The sequence below is a fragment of the Engystomops pustulosus genome, chromosome 2 (genome assembly GCF_040894005.1).
Source record: "Engystomops pustulosus chromosome 2, aEngPut4.maternal, whole genome shotgun sequence".
In the NCBI taxonomy this organism is placed as follows: Eukaryota; Metazoa; Chordata; class Amphibia; order Anura; family Leptodactylidae; genus Engystomops; species Engystomops pustulosus.
The window spans coordinates 102,535,546-102,555,238 of record NC_092412.1 but is presented as its reverse complement, the minus strand read 5'-3'; the positions used below and the strand labels follow the sequence as shown (position 1 = coordinate 102,555,238).

The 19,693-nt window shown below is 39.9% G+C and overlaps 1 protein-coding gene across 1 annotated transcript in view; it reads right to left on the bottom strand.

Annotated features, from left to right (window-relative positions):
• Positions 1 to 11,586: 11,586 nt before the first annotated feature.
• Positions 11,587 to 19,693, bottom strand: part of LANCL3 (LanC like family member 3) — a 38,603-nt gene continuing 30,496 nt past the window's right edge. Inside the window, exon 5 of the mRNA XM_072135801.1 lies at positions 11,587 to 19,607. Coding sequence (XP_071991902.1) covers positions 19,448 to 19,607 — 160 coding nt within the window. The 3' untranslated portion in view covers positions 11,587 to 19,447. The remainder of the gene's footprint in view (positions 19,608 to 19,693) is intronic.

Sequence of the window (19,693 nt, the reverse complement as noted above, 5' to 3'; positions counted from 1 at the left end):
ATGATACCCCTTTCCTCACTAACTCTTAGCTATTAGCTCCACTCTTCAGGCAGGGGCTAGGCTCTTCCTGCTCTGGTCTGGTATGCTAGCTGTATAGAGTTTAGACTGGAGTTACTCCAGTCTGCTTCTGCAGACTCCTAGGTCTGGCTAGAACTGGTCTCTTCTCCCTCCAGGGAGAGACTGTGTTCTTCTAGAAGTTTCCTGACAGGGTCTTGTAACTCCCCTGGTCAGGTGGTGGCTGCTCCTCCAATTACATCTCAGCTCACAGAGACAAAGTATAACACCTGTGATTGGCTGACACATATGACATCAGACAAAACACTTCACTCCTGCCTTACCAGGCAGGGTCTACCACTGCAATGTTCCCCTGTGTCCTATAAGGACTATGTAGTGTGATGTAGTGACATGCTGTGGGGCTGACTAGACCCTACACAGGCTGCAAGCTACATGGTGGGACGTATTCGCAACCACTCCTCTGCCTTGCATCGGCGAGGGTGTTGCATATGTACATAAAGTGATACCACACAGTATACAGCTATCCCAGGCTGTTCCTCACACATATGTACATAAAGTGATAACACACAGTATACAGCTATCCCAGGCTGTTCCTCACACATATGTACATAAAGTGATAACACACAGTATACAGCTATCCCAGGCTGTTCCTCACACATATGTACATAAAGTGATACCACACAGTGCACTGATATCCCAAGCTGTCCCTCACACATATGTACATAAAGTGATACCACACAGTGCACTGATATCCCAGGCTGTCCCTCACACATATGTACATAAAGTGATACCACACTGTGCCCATCCATTCTTTATACACAGAATATGTTTTAGGTTTTCCTAATCACATCAAAGGCTTCTGATAAGAAATCTTGCATTTATCTCCCCTCAAAAAAAATAAACTCAACATGAAAAAATAATGGGCAACAAACTGGGCACCAGAAAGTGTAGTGTAAGCCCTTTAGGACCAGGCCCTTTCCATTTCTGAGTTTTCTGTTGTTTGCTCTATTCACCACAAAAACTACAACTTCTATTTCTGTTTACAGAGCCATATGATAGCTTATTTGTGGTAAATTTCAATTTAATAATTCATATAATGTACTTGGAAGCAGAAAAATAATTAAAATTAGATCAAATTGACAAAAAAAAACTCTGTGCCGAGTCAATACAATTACATAGTGTGGTGCACATTCAATAGAGACATGGGCCTGTGGGTTTGGCAATAGGTATCATCACTCCCAGTAGGAATTATTGGCAAGTGAATGACAGTTTGGTTTTACTATTTTTTAGGCTCCTATGGTGATTCAGGAGGGTCTGATTGCTTATATAATAAACCTCAAGCAGTGGTGTAATAAGACCCCATTATTAGTCAATAATTTATATTCAGTATTTGCTAATGAACTAATTTATATACAGCCATCCTAATGAATATATATACATACAGCAAAACTCTTATTGATGATAACATATAGCACTCCCTAATAAATGTATGTATAACCCCTTAAAAATAATTTTTATATATCCCAACAGCTTCCCCCATCTTATTGCATTATATACAGCCACCCTAATTTCTTTATGTACAACAACCCTTGATTTGTTTAAATACATACAGCCCACCTAATTTGTTAAATGATATATAGAGCCTCCTCTTATCCAGAACCCACATAAACATTTTCTTTATTGGCAGCGCTCTGGTATAAAATATGTGGCCAGTACTGAAGTAGAAAAAGTTGGTGATGGTGATTCCATCTGCCTCTGCTCTAGGCTTTGTAAAGAGATTGATTGTATCTCTGTCTTGAAGGAAATCTACCATCAAAATCAAGCATGGATTAACCAGGGACACTTACTCATTGATCAAGGCACTGTGACGGTGGAAATCCTCTTATATTTGTTATCCATTACCTCCTTCCTTCTAAAATCAATTTTTACAATTATGTTAATGAGCCAGAAGGTGTTTGGGGAGAAGTTACCAGAGCCTTCCATGCTCTGGCTTCACAGGCTATTTCACTTCACAGTGTAAGAAAGACCCTTCCCCTCTGCTCCCTCGGCACTTCTCTCCTCCCATTGCTTGAGGCAGCAAAGGAAGGTGCAGCACACAGTGGGAGGGGGAAGTGATCCTGCACAGTGTAACAGCCTGTGAAACTGCAGCACGGAGGTCCTCCCAAAGCCTATCTGGGTAATTAGCATAACTTTAATAGGGAGAAGGCCATGGATAATACGTATACGAAGATTACCACAGTCACAGTGTCTGGATCTATGAGTAATTTCCCCTGGTTTATGATGCTTGATAGTAGATTTCTTTTAATCCCTTTCATTTTGCAGCATTGAAAACAATGTGTATGTTAATAATAATTTTTTTCATACTTCAATGTACGGAGCTGTGTAAGATGTCATTTTTTGTGGGATGAGATGACGTTTTCATTGCTACTATTTTGAGGACTGTGCAACCTTTTAATCACTTTCTATTACCTTTTTTCTGTGATGTAAAATGGTGTGAAAGTGGTATTCCGGACATTTAGGCGCCATTTTCTGCAATGAGGTTCACCACCGGGAATAACCGTTTTTATATTTTGACATATCAATCCATAGAGAACAGAAGCAAAGGGGCACTATCGGGAAGCCTTCGTTTAGATATTAAATGCCTTTTACATAACGTTCAGAGATGACATTAGTTATACATAGAAGCATATAGGTGGTGCTCTGCGTTTTAGCACAAGACAAGTGCAATAAATAGTAGAAAGAACGGGAAATGCAGCCACTCACCGTTTAAAAAGTCTTCTTTATTTCATCATCCGTAAAAAAATCACATGGCACAGACCGGTCAGGATCTAAAACATTAGATTTAGCGAACACTGCTATTCAATCAAAAGTAAAAAAGGTGCACCAAGGCTCATCGAGCACGTAAATAAAATACATGGGGGCAATATGCAAGTACTCCGATTCGGAGGCATCGAACACGTACCGGTACCTCCCAACGGCGGAGACCGTCACAGGGACCTCCTTAGAAAAGAGGCACGCTGGATTAAGAGGACAAACGCAATGGGTCCTTTAGGGCTCAATGACAAAAACGAGATGGGAGTATTTTTGTAGTTTTGTCAAACCAATTCTGAATGCACCTCAAGTATGCCAGCTATAAACAATACTATGCTATCGCCCCATCAATGCATACTCTTTTGAGTGCACCTCTTTACATACTCCTCAGCCAGAATGTAATTATGACTAGTCTGTTTTTCTTTTTTAAAAATTCTGTACTTCATATCTGTATTCACACATCTTGTTCCTCTTTTAACGTACCTATTCATGTTGTTTTATATTGTGCTTTCTAAGAACACAATTTACTTCCGCTCCCGCTTAGGAGCGTCTTGGTTGCCAGGTAACAAGGAAGTGACGTCCCACCTGCTAAATTAAATACCAGGTGTGTACACCACTCCATAGAGGCTAGAGAAAGCGCTGAACAGTGCGAAACGGCTGTTGCCTTGTCCAAGCCCCCTGCTCCCACCTCTATCCTGACCGGTCTGTGCCATGTGATTTTTTACGGATGATGAAATAAAGAAGACTTTTTAAACGGTGAGTGTGCGCGTTTCCCGTTCTTTCTACAATTTATATTTTGACATATATCGGGGATTTTGGGACGCCGCGATACCTAACATGTTTGTGATATTTACCATTTATTTAGTTTGAAGAAAGGGGGGTGATATGAATTTTTATGTTTTTATTTATTTTTATAATTTTTTTAACCTTTTTTTCCTATTTTTAGACCCTCTAGAGTACTTTAACTCTAGATGGTCTGATAGTGTCGACCATATACTGCAATAGGTATTGCAGCATATGGCGTTTTTACATACTCTTATAAAGACCCAAGACTGTCATGATAACTGATCACCGCACCCTGATGACGTCACAGGGTGTGATGATTTCAACAAAAATGGCGGTGACATCAAAGAGTTAATACCCGCAATCAGCGCTAGCGCCAATCAAGGGTGTTAGCTGCAATATGTAGAAAACCCCACTTCTGTATGACTACAGCTCACCCTGTGAGCCCTCTTCATACAGTGTTAGCATCTCTGTGCTGTACATGTATAGCGGAGAGCGCTAAGAGGTCAAAGATGTAATTTAATATAAAAAACAAAAATACCCCTTACAGCTTTGTACACCAAATTTTAAGTTTCTGGTGCCAAAATATCATAGTATCATAGTATATAAGGCTGGAAGGAGACGCAAGTCCATCAAGTCCAACCTTCAAGAATTAAATAAATGTTTTATCCCCATAACCCGTGATATTTTTTCTCTCCAGAAAGTCATCCAGGCCTCTCTTGAACATGTACATAGAGTCGGCCATAACAACCTCCTGCGGCAGAGAGTTCCACAGTCTCACTGCTCTTACAGTAAAGAACCTTTGTCTATGGTGATGGTAAAATCGCCTCTCCTCTAGGCGTAGAGGATGCCCCCTTGTCCTGGTCACAGGCCTAGGTATAAAAAGATCTTTGGAGAGATCCTTGTACTGTCCGTTCAGGTATTTGTACATTGTAATGAGGTCTCCCCTCAGTCGTCTTTTTTCTAAACTGAATAATCCCAAATTTTGTAATCTGTCAGTGTATTCTAATCCCCCCATTCCCCTAATAATCCTGGTTGCTCTCCTCTGCACCCGTTCCAGCTCTACTATATCCTTTTTATACACTGGTGCCCAAAACTGTACACAATATTCCATGTGTGGTCTGACCAGGGATTTGTATAAGGGCAAAACTATGTCTTTATCATGAGAATCTATTCCTCTCTTGATACATCCCATTATTTTATTTGCTTTAGCAGCAGCCGCCTGGCTCTGGTCACTAAAAATAAGTTTACCATCCACCAATACGCCCAAGTCCTTTTCAGCTTCAGTTTTACTAAGTAATTGACCGTTTAGAACATAATTATACTTTTTGTTTCCATGGCCCAAGTGCATAACTTTACATTTATCTACATTAAACCTCATCAACCATTTCTCTGCCCATCCCTCAAGCTTCCACAAATCCCTCTGTAATGCTAAACTATCGACCTCAGTATTTATTACTTTACACAGCTTAGTATCATCTGCAAATATTGAAACTTGACTGTGTAAACCCACTACAAGGTCATTAATAAAAATATTAAAAAGAAGTGGCCCCAATACTGACCCCTGTGGCACTCCACTGGTAACATCAACCCAATCTGAGAATGTGCCATTAATGACCACCCTCTGTTTTCTATCACTAAGCCAATTACTTACCCAGATACACAGATTTTCTCCTATTCCCAGCAGTCTCATTTTATATACCAACCTTTTATGTGGCACGGTGTCAAATGCCTTTGAGAAGTCCAGATATACAACATCCACAGCGTCCCCCAGATCCAGTCTTGAACTTACCTCCTCGTAGAAACCAATCAGATTAGTCTGACAGGACCGATCTCTCATAAACCCATGCTGACGCTGGGTTATAAGGTTGTGCACAGTGAGATACTCCAGGATAGCATCTCTAATAAACCCCTCAAATATTTTCCCCACCACAGCAGTTAGACTTACGGGTCTGTAGTTTCCAGGATCGCTATTTGATCCTTTTTTGTATATTGGTACCACATTTGCTATGCGCCATTCCTGTGGAACATAACCAGTCCTCAGTGAATCTTCAAATATTAAAAATAACGGTCTGTCTATCACCGTACATAATTCATGCAGAACCCGGGGGTGTATGCCATCTGGCCCCGGTGATTTATCTATCTTAGTGGTTGCGAGGCGGCGCCGTACCTCTTCCTGGGTTAAACTGTTGACATTATAAAAAGAATTAACATTATTCCTCATTGTGTCTTCCACCAGGGGATTTTCCTGGGTAAAGACAGTTGAGAAGGTGACATTCAGTAGATTGGCCCTTTCCTCGTCTCCTTCCACCATGACCCCCGTGTTATTTCTAAGGGGACCCACACTCTCTGTTTTTAGTTTCTTATCATTTATATACTTGAAAAATAATTTGGGATTATTTTTGCTCTCCCTGGCAATATTTCTCTCAGTCTCTATTTTTGCGGCCTTTATCTGCTTTTTACAGGATTTATTTTTCTCTCTATAATCCAGTAATGCCTCATCGCTACCTTCACGTTTTAGCACCTTAAACGCTTTATCTTTCTCGCTTATTGCTTTCCTTACAAGACTAGTTAGCCACATAGGGTTTTTCTTGTTCCTTTTATGCTTTTTCCCATAAGGTATGTGTTTCTCACAGGACTTTTTCAGAATATATGAGAAAAAGTCCCATTTTTGGGGGGGGCTTTTGTCCTTGAGAGCATTATCCCAGTCTATGCCTTTAAGGTCTTCCCTTAGTTGCTGAAAATTTGCCCTCCTGAAGTTTAGAGTGTTGGTTGCCCCTTCACTAACGCTCTTAGTAAAGCGTAATACAAAATCAATGATATTATGATCACTATTCCCCAGGTTCCCCCCAACCTGTAGTTTTGATATCCTATCAGGTCTGTTGGTAAGGATAAGGTCCAGCAGTGCCCCCCCTCTTGTTGGCTCCAGGACTAGTTGCGACAGGTAATTGTCTTTTGTTGTTGACAAGAACCTGCTGCCTTTGAAGGACCTGCAGGTTTCTGCCCCCCAGTCAATATCTGGGTAATTGAAGTCCCCCATGATAAGTACTTCACCATGCTTTGAAGCCGCATCCATTTCACTTATCAGCATTTCCTCTGCTGCCTCCATTATATTTGGAGCCTTATAACAAACCCCTAGTAATATTTTATTTTTATTTTTCCCTCCTCTTATCTCCACCCATAGGGACTCCACATTTGCGTTACTGATGTCATCTCGCAGGACGGGCTTGAGGCAAGAATTCACATATAAACAAACCCCTCCCCCTTTTTTATTTATACGATCCTTTCTAAAAAGACTATAACCATCTATAGTAACAGCCCAGTCATAGCTACTGTCCAGCCATGTCTCGCTGATACCCACTATATCATATTTCCGTTCCAACATCAAGAGTTCCAGTTCCTCCATTTTGTTTGTGAGGCTTCTGGCATTTGTGTACATACACTTTATAAGGTTTTCCCTGTCCGTATTCCTTTTGTCCTTATTCCCCAATCTCATTCCAGCCCCCCTTCCTCCCCCATGGACTATGGCTCTTCCCAGCTCTCTATGTACACCGTCTATTTGCCCTGCACAAGTGTAATTGCCCTCCCCCCAGGTCTCTAGTTTAAACACTCCTCCAACCTTCTAGCCATTTTTTCCCCTAAAACAGCGGCCCCCTCCCCATTGAGGTGCAGCCCATCCCTACTGTAGAGCCTGTAGCCCACAGAAAAGTCATCCCAGTTCTCCATGAACCCAAACCCCTCCTTCCTACACCAACTTTTGAGCCACTTATTTACCTCCTTGATCTCCCGCTGCCTTTCTGGTGTGGCACGTGGTACAGGCAGTATTTCGGAGAAAATTACCTTTGAGGTCCTTGCCCTGAGCTTATGGCCTAAATCTCTGAAATCATTTTTAAGGACCTTCCACCTACCTGTTACTTTGTCATTAGTGCCAATGTGGACCATGACCGCTGGTTCCTCACCAGCCCCTCCCAGTAATCCGTCAACCCGATCCGCAACATGCCGAACCCGAGCACCCGGCAAACAACACACTGTTCGGTATGCACGGTCTTTGTGACAGATTGCCCTGTGTGTTCCCCTAATAATGGAATCTCCCACTACCAGCACCTGTCTGACCTTGCCTGTGCTCCCATTACCCTTCTTACTGGAGCAGACATTCCCCTGGTTGCTAGCGGCCACGTCTTTCTGCAGCATTGCTACCCCAGAGCTGATATCCCCCTCATCCACCAGCCTGGCAAACTTATTGGGGTGCACCAGATCAGGACTAGACTCTCTACAACTCTTCCCTCTACCCCGCCTTCTACATGTTACCCAACTAGCTGCCCCCTCATTCTGCACCTCCATACTTCCCTCCCCACAACCATCTTCCCCAGAGAGTTTGTGCTCCAGGAGCAGCAAACTTCGTTCCATATTGTCAATTGCCCGCAGCCTTGAAACTTGCTCATTTAGATCCAGAATCTGGGCTTCCAGATGAGCAATTTTCACACACCCCACACAGCAGTATTCCCCCTCGAACGGCTGTTCAAGGAAAGCATACATGGCACAGGATGTACACCGTGTAGCAATGCCACTTATGGAGTCCATAATTCTAATGGGGATTACAATATAAATATGCACAGAAAGAATTTACAGTCAAAGTAACACAAAACACAGAAGTTACCTGCTAAAGCCCCTCAAACTTAAGTCCCTTAAACCTAAGTCACACTTATGCACACACTTGGGATCAGTGCACACTCGCTGCCAAGCTCATACACCCGCTTTGCTAATGCTTTTTTTTAAAGTTATCGGCCACAAAAATCTGCAGAGCTCACTGCACAAGATCTGGCTGCAAAAAACCCAATATGGTGAAGCAAATTTATTATTTTTTTTAAGGGTTGTAAGATTTAACAAAACTATATACATTTGATAGATTCATGATTGTACCAATCCAAAGAACAACAGGGATATGTTGATTGGTCCCCAAATTGAAAGCTGTAAAATCAAATCCAGTTAGGCACAACTGCATTTATTTGTCAATTTCACAGTATTTCAAATTTATTTCCAGCTTTCCAGTACACAGCACAAAATATTAAATTGAGCCTCTAGAAAGTAAATTTTTTGTGCAGAGAAACAGGCCTCATACAGCTTTGTAAATGGAAAAATAAAAAGGAGATGGATTTTGTAATGCATGATGTGGAATAATAGAACTTTACAATGAGAATAGTGTAAACTGAAATGACTCTTGAATAACACATCTGACTTCAATAATTAAAGGGAACCTGCCAGCAAAAATTGAACTAATAAACCACTTTCAGTATGTTGTTAAGCAGATTAACAGCTTCCAGATCATGTTCCTTCTATTGATCTGCATGGGTGCACCATCCAGCAAATCAACTTTGAAGTGAGATGTAAATTTGTTGTATAAAATCACGGAGGAGGAGAGTTCACCACCTCAGAATGCACCATTCAGTGTTATTGATATCCCAGTATACAAAAACATTAGTTTTTGGTCCATGATGTCAATCATAACAGAGGGTATATTCAGAGGTCGGGGAAAGCTTGACTTCAGTACTGTACACTCTGCCTCTGTGACCAATTTACGCTTCTCTTCAAAATTGATTTTATAGTGGTTTATTTGGTTAATTTCTGCCGACAGGTTTCCTTTAACTGATGAGGAGCAAATACCTTTGTCTATATAGTCTATCTTTGTGTTCTGTTTCCATATTCCTCACATCTTATGCTGGAAATAGTTGTATCGCACGCTATTTACCACCCGGACATTATCATTTTACAAAAGTAAGAGTTTACAGGATGATGTGACCATTATAAAACTAATGCTTTGATGTAGTGTAATGGAATATGGCTGTGTTCAGCATATCATGGATTGGATTTTTTATTTCCACAGTTGTCTATATCCACAGTTGCAATAAAAAAAAAGAAAGTGAACCCTTTTAGTTACAGGTAGATAGCAGTCTATGTCCTCAAGCTGGAGAGATGTTGGATGAAACTAAACATCGACATTGTCACGGGTGCTCCTGCGGCCTATATCTTTGGTCGAGAGCTCAACCATGCCCCTCGACACACACTGGCGCGGCGCCGACGCATCTTACCTGTCCCCGCTCCTGATCTTGGTCCTTGGGCCGTGTGCACACATCTCCATCTCCTAGGGTGCATGCGCGACGACTTCAGAAAATTTAAAGGCCCAGTGCACCGTTAATTGACGTTGGCCATTTCCCAGAATTCAACATAGACCTGCCTCTCCCTGCACACTCTGCCGGATCTTTGTGGCTTGTGCCTTAGAGAAAGCTTTGTCTCATGCCCTGCACTGTTATTGTGATTTTCTGTTGTGACTCCGGTTCCGTTTCTGACTACTCTCCTCTGCTGCCTGCTTTGACCTATTGCTACATCCCTGACTCTGATCCCGTGCTGCCCATCCTGACCTCCTGCCTGTCCCCAAGTATGATTCTGCTCAACGTCTCTGTACCTCCCCTTGGCTGCCACCGAGGACAAAGTTGCACCTGTGGAATGACCTGTTGGTACCACGCCACAGCCAACCTGCTTTGCGGTGGGGTCTGGTGGAAACAGGGTACCGTTTAGATGGCGGTCCCAGGTGTCGGCTTACGTCATCATCCGCAGTGGTCCAGTGGGTCCCTTACCCTTGAAGTCTGACAGACATAAGGATAAACAGTGTGGACCTTAATCGAACTGAGCTGCTTCCAAATGTATTAAGAGCTGTGCATTCAAGAATACCAGAAATTTTGATGAACTGAAACACATTTGCTAGACATAATGATCAAAAGTTTCTCCTAAATGTTGTAAAAATCATATTTGTAGTTACAAAAAGCTTTTAGTAGAGGCAACTTACTTTTTCTAGTTCACATTAGATGTTTAGTTAATTTTATCAGTAAAATTTATAATAGGCAACATTTTATTAGTGAACAATACCAAATCAATGTCAAAGGGTTCACTTACATTTAAATGTTATGGACAATAATGCTAATGCTATGTAATTTCTGCCTTCTCAATGATCACATTAGTCAAGTGGCTTTTGAGACAAAGCTTTGGTTCAATAGCAACCTAATTTATCAATGCAGAACACTTCAGTCATTTCTCCTAAGCTGCATCCAGCTTTTCATAGGCTATGAGGAAGAACCACATTTATTGATGAAATATTAAAGCAGACAAAGCAACTTGACACTGGGTTATTTGTTCAAATATGACTGATGCATTTTAATAGCAAACTAAGAATTGGGATTTTTGTGATGGTGGCCCTTTATATAAATAAATCTTGTACATACTATCATAAAGTAATTAATAGTTGCAGTCTGTAGCCAGTGATGTTTCAGGTAATCTTCATGAATCTGGTGCTCTCTGCACTGCTCTTACACCTTTAACATATTGGCATGCAACACATTTCAGTGGAGAAATTTGTGTTGCATGAAGAATAGTGCAGCCATGACACAAATGTGGCGTGGACACTTATTAAATACCTGTGGAAGCAGTTTGCACTCAAAAAAATGTGCAAAGTCCACCGGAAACTGGCGCCTTAGTAGATGTGGGCAGAAGTGTTTTGATAGGCTTCCATTATAATCAGTGTTTAAGTGCTACTGTGTGCCCCCTCTGTCATTTTCTGCTATTCTTTTAGCTTCATAGGACCCTGTTATTACAAAAAAAGGTTTTTGAAAATTCTGCACATGAACCTGAGGTCTGTAGATGTCAATACTAGTGACCTAAGTGTGTCTTATTCATTAATTATTGTACCTGAAAAGGGTTTTTCAGCCCAAAATGCATTCAATTTGCATTGAGTTTTGGGTTTTATTATATTGTACAGTATTGTCTTGTTTTAAGGTGTTATTCAGTCCACAAGTTAATCAATCTAAAACATACCAAATAATCAAATCTATTTCCTTATTTCTTTTTTTAATCACCAAGAATGAATAACGCAAAACAAAACCATTGTACCAAATATTTATTTGTACAAATTACATTTTTCCATGTGTCTCATAGTTTTATCCACAGAGTAAAACATTTTATGAGTAACATAAATAAGGTAGAGAAAACTCAAAAACCATCAAATATACAAAAATAAAATGACGTATAGGAAATTAATGTACAAAAGTCTTAGCAATAGATTACTTCAAATTTAATTAAACATACTGTAAGTAGTTAACAAATACACAATATACTAAGGCGATCCCAATCTACTTTTGCACTATTACAACAAGCACAACAATTTCTAATATACCTTCACATTTTACCAATCCATTTTGGAAACCAAATGTTATACCACATTACATTACAAAATGTTTAAACAATTGTAAAACAAAAAAACAGAACCTTACAGAAATAAAGACAATTAAACTGGCTTTTATGCAGGATAAAAATGATTATAATGAGCATAATATACCCAACAGTAATATATCCAGCCTTTTTAGCACTGATACTCTGAACATTGTTGAGCTTAGTGATAGGATGACTTGGTTGGATGAATGTATGGCACATCAGAGCTGAAAGAAACCAAGTAAAAAATGTGGTGGCCACCAAGGCTATGATGTGGTGGAAGATTTAAATCAACCATTTCAGATATGTTGTCAAGCAGTTAGAAACTTTCTAGATCTTTCATGGCCCAGTGTGGTGTCATCATCCAGGAAATCAATTTCGAATTGAGATGTATATTGTTTATATAAAGTCAAAAAGTGGAAGGATTTAGCCCTGAAGTCAAGTTCTTCCTGATCTCAGAATGATACATTGATGTAGTTGACACCCTTGGTTACAGGGACATCACTAACCAGCTGGTAGATTTCCTTTAACTACCTTCCGGAAGTAGGACGTAATTGTACGGCACATGCCAAGTTAACTTCCCGACCTGTGCTTTACTATTACGTCCCGCTTCTGGCATTGGCTCCCATGTGGAGGCAGAAGCTGTGTGTCATTGTATATTACAATGGACACCCGCCTGTAACACCCACGACTGTAGATTCCTCCAATCGTGGGTGTTAACCCCATACACTGTGGCATTTAAGGGGCTTCCTATGTGGATCAGATGCACCTAATTTTCTAAACGTCATAACATTCTACAAAAATGAGAAGACATAAAAAACTATGTCAATATAAAGCATACATAAAAACTTTTGCCTAACTCTGCACTAAGCCAAAATAAGCAATTTTCTAATTTATGCTCATTAGCAATCTGCAGCCGTTTGTCAGCTAACAGGCTGGAAGCAAGCAGTACCTTACCTCTCTGACTGTCTTTGTGTGGGTTGGTTGTAACGGAGGAGAGGAGGGTGGGGAGAGGGGTTATTAGCACATACACATTCCTGATCAGTAAAAGCTCCAGGCAGATCCAGGGCCCTGCCGTGATGTCACTAACATGTGACTGATAACATGCTTTAGGTCATCCAATTACATACCAGGAATGGTATGTAGCAGAGCGGTTTGTGTTTGAAAGTTTGGATATAATAGAAATGTGTGTGTATTAAAGTGTGAATACACAAATGAAGCCAGAGCTCAGGTTCACTTTAATTTCTAATGAATCAGACCCTGCACACACAGCACTAAATAGTAGTAAGTGTTGCTGTCCAGAGTAAACACAATACTCAAGGTGTATTAATAATGCTGGACGTAACTTTCAGTAATGTCCATTATTGGAAGCTCATACTGTATATAAATTCAGTCCTTCCATAAACACAGTTATCTTAAAAGAGAACCTGTCAGGTCGATTTGGGACCCTAAATCAATCCATACGGACCTGTGGTTTAGGGTCACCACAGCATCTGCATCCTCCAACTAAGGCTTGTTGCCCTTGTAATGTTTTTGGTTTTGCACTAACTCTTCTTGATGGAAGATGCCAGGGCAAGGGAGGCATAATTCAATTGTTCTAAAAAAAGCCACATGTATGACTCATGCATGCATCTCAATTAGGGATCAGGAAGTTTTCAAGTTACAGGCAGTCCCCAGGTTACATACAGGATAGGTCCCATAGGTTTGTTCTTAAGTTGAATTTGTATGGAGGTCAAAACTGTATATTATATAAATATAATAGTTACAGACAAAAGACAATTGGAGTTAAAAAATTTTTTTCCTGTACTGGGACCAATGATTATCAATAAAGCTTCATTACAGACACCTTACAGCTGATCATTGCTTTCTGGGACTATAGTGAAGTATTAAGGGAGCTTCACCAGAGGTTAGAGTGGGCAGAGGGGTCCGTCTTTAACTAGAGGTCGTCTGTAAGTAGGGTGTCCTTAAGTGGGGGACCGCCTGTATATGGTCACCTTTGGGTTCTGTGCAGGTATGTGAACAGGGGCAAACATGGTCCATAGAGTGCTCAGTGTAATGACACATTACAGGGTTTTCTCTACTAAAAAAAAATTTTCTGTCAGAGTTTGCACGTTCTTTCTAGTGGAAACTGCTTGCACAGGCATTTAAGAAGTGTCTGCGCTACAAATGTGTTGCACGTGACCATTTTGTGGTGCAGCTGCACTAGCCACGATGTGACAAAATGCGGAGTAATGTGGATTCTGGGGTTGGATATGAGTGCACATTTTTTGTGAATCTTATTGGTTGTCTACCGACATATGTTCTGGTTGTCAAAATCTGTAGTAAAGGTGGCGGAAGCGTCACTGTTCCTCTAGTGATGGGTTAATGCTTTACCTCCATTGGAAACCCAAAAGTTAAGTCCGCCTGCTAGTGGGTGTGGCTTTGATTGCTGTCTCACTGGGACCATTGCCTCCGCCCCTCGCCCCTGCCCTCCTGATCATGTGACAATGTCATGTGATACCCTGGCGGAAGCAGCGCTTGGTGATGATGCGGAGGCTGTGGTCATATGATCGACTAATGTTCAGTGCGGATTGGGTGGATATGGATTTGTGGGCATTACCCAGAAGTGCATTGAGCACTATAAATATGGGTGGGCTGGGGGCGGGCCATGGCTATAGTCATGCTTGCACCATGCGGCCAAGTGCTGATAAGTTTGTTTGAAACTAAATCTGTAGACCCACTTTAACCCTTGCAGAACTCATGTCTGAGTGAAATACAAATAGGGTTATGAAGTATTAGGGATTTAGGGTCTAGGTGTAGTGAAGCTACAAGCCAGGGATCTGAATGGGGATGAGAATGGCTAGATGTAATGAATAATGAAATACTAGCACATACCCTTACTTATTGATTTGCCCTGAGGCTTATGTGAGAATTAAGGGAGCAGTGAACAATGCACCTTAGTGACAAATACGTCTACACTAGCCCTACCCATTAAGTGTTGTGTTTGTGTGTGTGTCTTTATCCTAGTGAGCTCATTTTAATAATTAAAGATTAAATAAAAACTACGTTTGAGCGTTATCATAAAGTGTCTCTATAGTTTGCAGTAAATTAAATACTGTTTCTGGAGACACAAATTCACAGTGACTTGAAAGTGGTATATACCCATGTGCATGAGGAAAGGGCCCAGTACAGAATTTATTTCACCCAAGAAAAATTACTTTATTTACAAAATGCAAAAAAAATTGCAGATTATGGCTGCATCTAAAACTTTCTTCACAAAGCTGCCTTCATATTTATTTATTGTCAGTGTGAGGTTTCGAGTTTATAATATAGTCGCTGGCCATCAATGATCAATGTGTAACCATTGCTTTAATTCCCACTAATGAAAATGAAAAAAAAATTCACTTTGATTAGCGGTCTTGAGCTAACATTACTGAGATTGGGGAACATTTACTAAGGGTTGTGCACGTTATTCATGGCTAAAACAGCTTGCACAGATATTGAAGAAGTGTCTGCTATTGTGTCGCACGTGTCCCTTTTGTGGTGCAGCTGTGCTGGCTTCCATGCAACACAAATTAGGGGGCGTGCTGTCAGATACCGCACTGTATTTAACTTGAAAATTGTGTCGCATGCTTTATGTTAAAGGTGCACCACAAAAAAGATGGTAAACTCTTGTCAGTCCTGTGCGGGGAGTCGACACATATATGATTTCTGGCGCACAATCTTAGTGAATCACTGCACGCAGCATCATAGACGGACAATGCACTTTTAGTGAATTCTAGTGACTTTGTAAGTAAATGTGCCCCATTGTGTGCAGCAAAAGGCCCTACAGAAAATTAATTGTGGGGGAATTTATCATGACTGCACACATCCTAATACAGTCCTACTGGCGGGTGATGCCAGAAAATTAATTGTGGGGGAATTTTTCATGACTGCACACATCCTAATGCAGTCCTACTGGCGGGTGATGCCAGAAAATTAATTGTGGGGGATTTTTATCATGACTGCACACATCCTTATGCAGTCCTAATTTTTCCCCACTGGCGGGTGATGCATTGGAAATATACAAAGAGGCCTAGTATAAATTATTGGGCACCCGGATGTATTCTATGAATTGCAGTATAACCTGCTCCATTAACCTGATACACACTTTAGTAAATGCACCAGGACTGGATTTGAGGGGGGCAATGTTTTGGGGTGTTTTTATGTATGTATTCTTGGGGTTGGAGGAACCTGGCATAGGATCTGTTATTTTACCTCAGTATGCAGATCACAGAAGCAATCTACTGCCTGCTGGCCATGAGAACACTGGTGGTACTGTTAGCATTGAGTTCTGTGTTAGCCTTTTTTTTTTTAAAACAGAACTGATAATTTTAGCTCCCTGTCACTTCAGAACACATATTATCAGCCTAATCTTTACAATGGCAACGAGCTGTAATAGCACCATCTCTCTAACATGTAAAAACTACTTTTGTTATCAAAAGTTTTATTTATTTTTAGAGAGCATTATATATAGACACATAGAAGTTGTCTTGGTTTCCATTTACAGTATATGCCGTTTTAGCACAAATAGATCATTGTAGTCAAAGATGTGTACATCAAAATATATGCTTTGTAAAAATCCCAATCACAGATATGTAGTTACTAACTTGCATAATATACTTCCTCTCTGAAAACAGATCGAGGTTCATAGGGAAACATACCAGCATACAGTATATACTAATAGTTTATTATGCCACAAAATAATTGACTTAATAAAGTCTAAAGCAATACTGAAATACACTGAAATAGCAAGGGCAAAATCATCCCTTCTAGTATAGGAAATGGCTGAATCTAAGCTTGAGAGCTTGGAGGCAAAAAATCATATTGGTGGTATGCCTTAAAGGAAATCTACCATCAAAATCGAACATGATACACCAGAGGCACTTACTCATAGGCACTTTCACTATCACTTTCACTAATCTTCTTATATGTGTTAATCCTGGCTTTCTTCCATCTAAAATGAACTTTTATCATTATGCTAATGAGCCTGAAAGGCTAATGGGGCAGTTCTCAGGTCCCTCTGTGCTGCAGATTCACAGGCTATTACACTGTCTCACCACCCCCCATCTCTCTGCTCCTGCTCAGCTCTCCCTCCCTGAAGTAAGCTCAATGCAGCACAGAAAGTTTCAGCACATAGTAGGAGGGGGAAGTGCCCCTTGAACACTGTTACAGCTTTTGAAGTTGCAGCACTGAGGGGCTCTGGGAACTGCCTTTAAAAGGAAGAAGGCCATGGTTAGCAAATATTAAAAGATTACCACAGTGCTTGGATCCATGAGTAAGTGTCCCTGATATATCATGGCTAACTATGATGGTAGATTTTTTTGAGTCCCATGTCTTGCTGCTGGTAGAGACTGGAGGCAACTGGGTGTTTCAGGCCTCTATGTGGTAAAAGCATTCAGCAATTGACCTTTTTGTTAATGCAAGCAAGCAATTACATACAAATATTGTGTGCATTTGTGTAAAAGCTATTTCGACAGTGGTGTAAAAAGACCTGAATCTCAAAAAGGAGAGGTAGAAGGAAGTAATAGCAATATTTGAAATCTATAAAGATTCTTCTATATTTATACACCTGGCTAATACAAACAGTCCCCGGGTAACGTACAAGATAGGGTCTGTAGGTTTGTTCTTAAGTTGAATTTGTATGTAAGTCAGAACTGTATATTTTATTATTGTAACCCCCAACCAAATTTTTTTTTGGTCTCTGTAAATATTGGATTTTAAAAATGTTGGATTGTCATAAGAACCAGGATTAACCATAAATCTTAATTGCAGACACATTTAATAAGGTTATAGCTGTTTATTGTAGCCTGGGACTAAAGTACAGTAAATTAACAATTACCATTGGCCCGTTTGTAACTAGGGGTCGTCTGTAAGTTTGTTGTTCTTAAGTAGGGAACCGCCTGTATGTGGAAATCAGGTAAGGCAACTTTTTTTCTCTTAAAAATCACTGAACTTAAAACACATGCTAATATTTATAAATAACATGTAAATTACAGTTATGATACTAAATATTTTTCACCTACATCCCGGGCTGTCCATCAAGTAATTTAATTCACTAGTAATATGGATTATCTTTGCCTGTAACAAAGCTGATTTCCCCATTTATTATAAAAGACTGTAAACATTTTAACCAGTAGCAATAGTAGATATGAGGTACACTTTTATTTTAATGATTGTACTACACGATATGGTAACTCTCTGCCCCAAATTATTCCAATCTGGATAGCTTTTACAATTTGGTTACTAAAATAAAATTGAAACAATTTACCATATATTAAGAAAAAGTTCGAAGAATAAAACTTGCTGTGGGAACACATGAAGCTTGTACACCATTTTTAGTACGGAGGCTTCATTTGCTACTTTACAGGCTCCAATAAAGTCTGTTTTCCTAACAAATAAACTTAATTTATTGGTTTTAAAAAAGAGAAATACAAAAAATGACTATGGATGATCATTAAATATGTGTTCTTGTTTAATTTGAATATATCATCATGGCATGTCAACAGACTATCCACCATGATCCTATATACAAGCAGTCAATATACTGCATGTGTGCCAATCAAAGTAATTCTTTATCAGAATGCAGCTACTGTTGATACTAACAAGTTACATTTATTCAGCTGCAATTGTTACACAATGTATAGAAGTAAAATTAATGACATTATCTTATTAATGTATTAACACATTAAAAAACAACAATAATAAGTTACAATGAGAAATCCCCACAGATACAGCAGGTGGATAACAATAGGACCTGTTGATTAAAAGATCTGATGTAACTACCATATATACTCGAGTATAAGCTGACCCATGTATAAGCTGAGGCCCCTAATTTTACCACAAAAACTAGGGAAAACCTATTGACTCGAGTATAAGCCGAGGGTGGGAAATGCATTGGTCACAGCCTCCCCATTATATAGCCTGCCGGACCCTGCCCCATAGTATATAGTCTGCCAGCCCATATCCTCCAGTACGTAGCCAGCCTCCTGTTGCAGTATATAGCCTGCAGTGGGGGAAGCTGGAAAGGTGAGTTTTGATATATTTTTTTACTCAAGTATAAGCCGAGTTTGGGTTTTCAGCACATTTTTTTGTGCTGAAAAACTAGGCTTATACTCAAATATATATGGTACTTATTTAGTTACTTGATATCTTAATACATTACTATATACACACACATCGCTAAAGTCCATCTTTATACCTACATATCTATTTGTGGCCTAGAGTCTATGAGCACACTGCAGTGCAATCACGCTGACAAATGAAAAGATTTTTTCCCAAATTACTTTTATGGACTTGCATTTCTTTGGTCTGTCTATGTGCCTGTAATCCTAACAAACAATTTGTATTTATTGTGGTGTCCATTACTTTTATGTGTTAACTTAAATTGCAGGATTGTTCTCTGTGATCACTTTCTTTATATGTTACCTATACTTGTTCACTATTTGTGAAAAAGGGCTATCATGGTTGTTTTGGGTCAATAGTTTTTGCACATTTTACTTACAAAGGCGCTGTTCCATAATTTTCAGACTCTCAGAGATGTAAATAAGACTTCTGCAAGATCTTACACAAAGACATTGAAAAGTGGAAACTCAGCTTGGTTTGGTTGTAGTAAATCAATAAGAAAGCAGACTGTCCCCGACAAACCTTCATAAAGACTGTATAAACTTTCAATACTGCATGATCCAATTCTGAACTCATCTGAAGACAGGAACTCTGCAAATCTAGGGAAAAAACATATGTGTACAGAATTATTACAAATAGGTGAGTACAATTTTTGACAATGGTATATCCTATGGTATTTGAGTAT